Genomic DNA, 4,829 nt, shown 5'->3' on the forward strand with positions numbered 1-4,829 from the left:
TTAGAGTCTTAGGTGTAGGCCTTTTATTGCTTTGTTACTGCTTTGTTATTTGCTTTATGTTGTTTAGATTCCTCAAGGGGACGTTACGCCTCTTGAGTTGCAAATTTCAGCTTTTCTAGTGTCTAGTGTAGGCAATAGGATTTATTTTTTTAAGCCTATTATAGGGGGGAATGAGTTCAAGAAGCTTGGTTTAGTGACGTGTTAGAGTCCCCCTCAAGGCGAACCCCTTGCTCTAGCATCGTTGATCATTGTATACGCATTTTCAGTTCAATGCAATTTGGTTTTCTGAATCCGCGTGCGCAATTTACTGTTTTGTGATTGTTCCTCCCGACTCTGATATATTCGGCGCGCTGCATTTGTGCCGAGCGGAGGTATTGGCGGACGTAGTCAGCGGACTACTAGCCACACGACGCGCTGTGTGATAGGCGCCTCGTGAGAGGTGGTATCAGAGCCTCGTGCCACGATGGGGCCGAGGCGGACCGCTACTGCTGCGAGGGCATCGGGGCAAGATCCGGAAAGCCCGCGACATGCCGCAGCTTCATCCAGCGAGAGAGCTGAGAACCCGGAGGACGGACACTCCCGGTTGGTGGAATTGGAGACGAAGGTCTCTTCTCTAGAATCTGAGATCACGGTGCTGAATTCGGAGTTGGACGAGTGTCGGCACGTGATTCAGGAGATGGCTGGCGTATTCGGAAACGACAGCATTGCCGATATGCGGCGTGACATGGAGCAGATGTCCATTCAGATTGGACTGCTCCAGCGTGCAGTGGGTAGCACGCCTATGATTGCTCACGACCCCGGTGCTAGGCTTCGAATACCAGAACCGAAGGCCTATAGCGGTGAGCGTGATGCGAAGGAGGTCGAGAACTTCCTCTTCGACATGGAACAGTACTTCCTTGCGGCAGACGTGCGGGACGAGGCAAGGAAGGTTGCGACTGCGACCATGTACCTAACTGGTGACGCAAAGCTGTGGTGGCGGACCAAGTTTGCGGAAATCCAGGCTCATCAAATACAGCTCGACACGTGGGCTCTCCTCCGGGAGGCGATCAGAGAGCAGTTCTTCCCCGAGAATGTGGAGTACAATGCCAGGAGGGCATTGCGAAAGCTTGAACATACAGGTTCCGTGCGGGAATATGTCAAAGCTTTCTCAGCACTGATGCTGAACATCCGAGACATGTCGGAGGCAGACAAGCTGTTCACTTTCATGGAAGGCTTGAAACAGTGGGCGAGAAACGAGTTGCAGAGGCAACGAGTGACCGATTTGAGTTCGGCTATTATAGCGGCCGAACGCCTGGCCGATTTCAACCTAGAGACTCAAAAGGATAGGCAGGCGACGCCTAGTCCTGAGCGGGAGAAGTCGAATGGGACGAGATGGTTCAGGAATAACTTCAACAGAGGTGGGGGAGACCAGAGGCCCCACTCTCAGAATGGCTCACAGGGCAGTTCAAACAGGAACAAGCCCCAAGAGAACAGGCAGGGAGCACCCGAGAGGAGAAGAGGGTGTTTGATCTGCGATGGTCCGCATATGTATCGGGATTGCCCGAAGAGACAGGTGTTGAATGCACTGGCAACGACCTTTACCGACAAGGCGTCGTCCTCAAAGAGTGTGGAGCCACAAGCAGAGGCAGGTGGTGAGAATGACACGGAGGAGTATGAGGACAACTTGGGGGCCGTAAACCAATGGTGCAACACATTCTCTACGGTGGCGGCGAAGAGAGTTGTGCCACCCCTTGCGAAAAAGACTGTCCCGGCTCTTACTGTGGAACAGCCGGAACAGAAAGAAGAAGAAGTCCAGCCCCGGATTCCTCGGAAGAAAGGGTTGATGTTCGTTGATGTGAAGATTCATGGCAAGCCGATTCGAGCCATGATCGACACTGGAGCCTCTCACAACTACCTTGCGAGCGCCGAAGTGGCGAGACTCGGGCTCGTGCTGGAGAAGGGAGTTGGGCGTGTGAAGGCGATCAACTCGGCTGCACAACCCCTTGCCGGTGTAGCCAAGTCTGTGCAGATTAAGGTTGGTGCTTATGAAGGAAAGACCAATCTTTCGGTTGTGGTAATGGACGATTTCAAGCTTATCCTTGGGCTTGAATTTCTACGGGATACACGCACAGCTGTTCTACCCCATGTCGACTCGTTGATGATGATGGGAGCGAAACCGTGTGTCATCCCTACCTTGGCCGGACGTACTGGAGAGAGGAATTTGTCGGCCATGCAGTTTGAGAAGGGGCGCAAGCGGAATGAACCATCCTACTTGTGCACTCTTTGCCTTGATGAAATAGAAGAGGTGTCAGGGCCCATCCCGGGCGGCATTAAGAATCTGTTGATGGAGTTTGAAGACGTGATGCCAGACGAGCTGCCAGACGAGCTGCCTCGGAAGCTACCGCCGAAGAGGGCAGTGGATCACGAGATTGAGTTGGTGCCTGGCACGAGGCCGCCCGCCAGGGCACCGTACAGAATGTCGCAACCTGAGCTTGTGGAGCTTAGGAAGCAGTTGAAGGATATGTTGGAGAGCGGAATCATCAAACCCGCGAAGTTGCCGTATGGAGCGCCGGTCCTATTTCAGAAGAAGGCCGACGGCTCCCTACGCCTGTGTTGTGACTATCGGGCACTAAACAAGATTACTGTGAAGAACAAGTACCCGATACCGTTGGTGGCAGACTGCTTCGACCGTTTGAGTGGAGCGAACTACTTCACGAAGATAGACTTGAGGTCGGGCTATTGGCAGGTCCGAGTCAAGGAGGGTGATGAGGCGAAGACGACAGTTGTCACGAGGTACGGAGCTTTCGAGTTTCTTGTCATCACTCGGTACATCCTAGGCGTTCGGCTCTGTCGTCGTCCATCACCACAACATATGGCCGCCTTCCATGCCTCACCCGAGTAGGACAACATCATAAGTCCGAGGCCCGACCGATATACCGACACCTTGCCGTTCTCCCGCACGGCTATGCCCGACATGCCTTTTTGCCTTTCGGCTTTGGCTTCACAATATGCCCACAGTGCGGCGTCGACCCATGACCGCCTATCCTTAGCCAACGGACCCCATGGACGGCTAGAACTCGATAGCGCATTCCATAAGTTGGATCACGAGGTCTTTGAATGCTTGCCTTGATCACCCATTCGCACGAGAGGTGTTGCCCCAGATATCCCGCAGCCCGTGGGGCAACCTTGCACATCACACGGAGCCTCTCGGTTGTTTCGGCGCCCAATGTAGGCCATCCTGGCCCTATGCTGCCCGTCAGGTTTCCAAGCCCTTCGGGGACTCTAGCGCTCCTATCACGAGCTGCCTAGAGCCGGCTCTTCAAGGCCCCCATCATGCCCACAAGAGATGCTCATTTAGTGCAGACGTCTTCTCATGTACCGCCTTCGTGCACGGGGAGGACCGGCTGTGGCTCACCGTATCATGTCCCCCTTATAATAGGCTTAAGAAAATAATCTTTTGTTCCAAGAGTAGAACAGTCAAAGAGCCGAGGAGTGCACTTTTTCAGCATCTCCATGGATAAAGCACTCTGCTCCGCACATTAGCTTCTACTCAAGCCCAAGGTTGCGTCGCTACGTACTGGCCGATATCCCCTAGTCGCCTGCACGTCGTCCACAGGTAACAACCAACCTGTGAGACCCTCACCCACTCGATATGTTGACGTCCTCATCAACACATACACGAAGGATTGAGGTGTATGCGGTGCCCAATACTCTCCTAGTATCTCGCGACACCAGACCAACCTTCTGCTCTTTCGAGCGCTCCAGTCGTGAAGTGCCTCTGCTGCACAACACGAGCCATCGTCCACTGCGTGCTAGCTGATATCCCCTAGTCGCCCGCACGTCGTCCACAAGTCACAGCCGACCTGTGAGATCCTCACCCACTTAATCTGTTGACGTCCTCGTCAACACATACACGAAGGATTGAGGTGTATGCAGTGCCCAATACTCTCTCAGTATCTTGCGACACCAGACCGACATCCTGCTCTTTCGAGCGCTCTAATCGTGAAGTGCCTCTGCAGCACAACACGAGATCTCCTCGAGGCGACGCTAAGCTGCTCCTCCACAAAACATAGTGTCTCTGATGCACTCAATCAACACTAAACCTGTACGGAAGTCTGCGCCTCACATTGCACTCTCTTCCTATGGTGTCGGGTAGCTCGCAACAAACAGTGCCTGTATACACTCGCTTGATCGCCTTAAGATGGAAATCTATGTACTCGTCTACACTCGCTTCACAGTGTAGTCTGAAGTCTGTGCCTGGCTCTACACTGTCTTCGAAAGTATGTGTCTCTCTACACTCTCTTCGGAAGTCTGTGCCTGGCTCTTCACTCTCTTCCAGACTCTCTCAACTGTGCTCCAAGTCTTGTCAAAAGCGCCTTTCAAATCTCCAATGCTCCTCAAGACAGTGCCTCAATACACCCGAATTGATCTGGAACGAAGGAAGTGTGGAGTCTCAGCAGCGTCACACTTCACACTCTCTCCCCCACTCTATGTGTTGCCGCCCTAGGCAAACACACGGATCCGCCTCTACGGTAGACTACACTCAAACACTTGCAAACACACAATGGGCCACCTGCCCAACTGTCGGAATCACGCCGCTCGTGGACCAAAAAGGGTTATCACTCAAACCTGCACCGAAAGGAGTCACTGTCCTCAATCCGGTAGACGACCAAGTTTTCCTAACTTGACCGCAAAACATGGGCCACCTGCCCAACTATCGGAACAACACCACTCGTGAACCGAACAGCTTTCGAAAAGGGTTGCCGCTCAACCCACCACAGAAATAAGACCTCCTGTCCCAAATCTGGCTGACGACCAAGCTTTCCTAGCTTGACCACAAAACACAATCT

The 4,829-nt window shown here is 53.2% G+C and overlaps 1 protein-coding gene across 1 annotated transcript; it reads left to right on the forward strand.

Moving 5' to 3' along the window:
- Positions 464–2,881, forward strand: LOC105162340. Its single transcript, XM_011080346.1, has one exon. It carries the CDS (start codon positions 464–466, stop codon positions 2,879–2,881), a length of 2,418 nt encoding a protein of 805 aa, XP_011078648.1.

Source organism: Sesamum indicum, linkage group LG5, assembly GCF_000512975.1.
Source record: "Sesamum indicum cultivar Zhongzhi No. 13 linkage group LG5, S_indicum_v1.0, whole genome shotgun sequence".
Lineage (NCBI taxonomy): Eukaryota > Viridiplantae > Streptophyta > Magnoliopsida > Lamiales > Pedaliaceae > Sesamum > Sesamum indicum.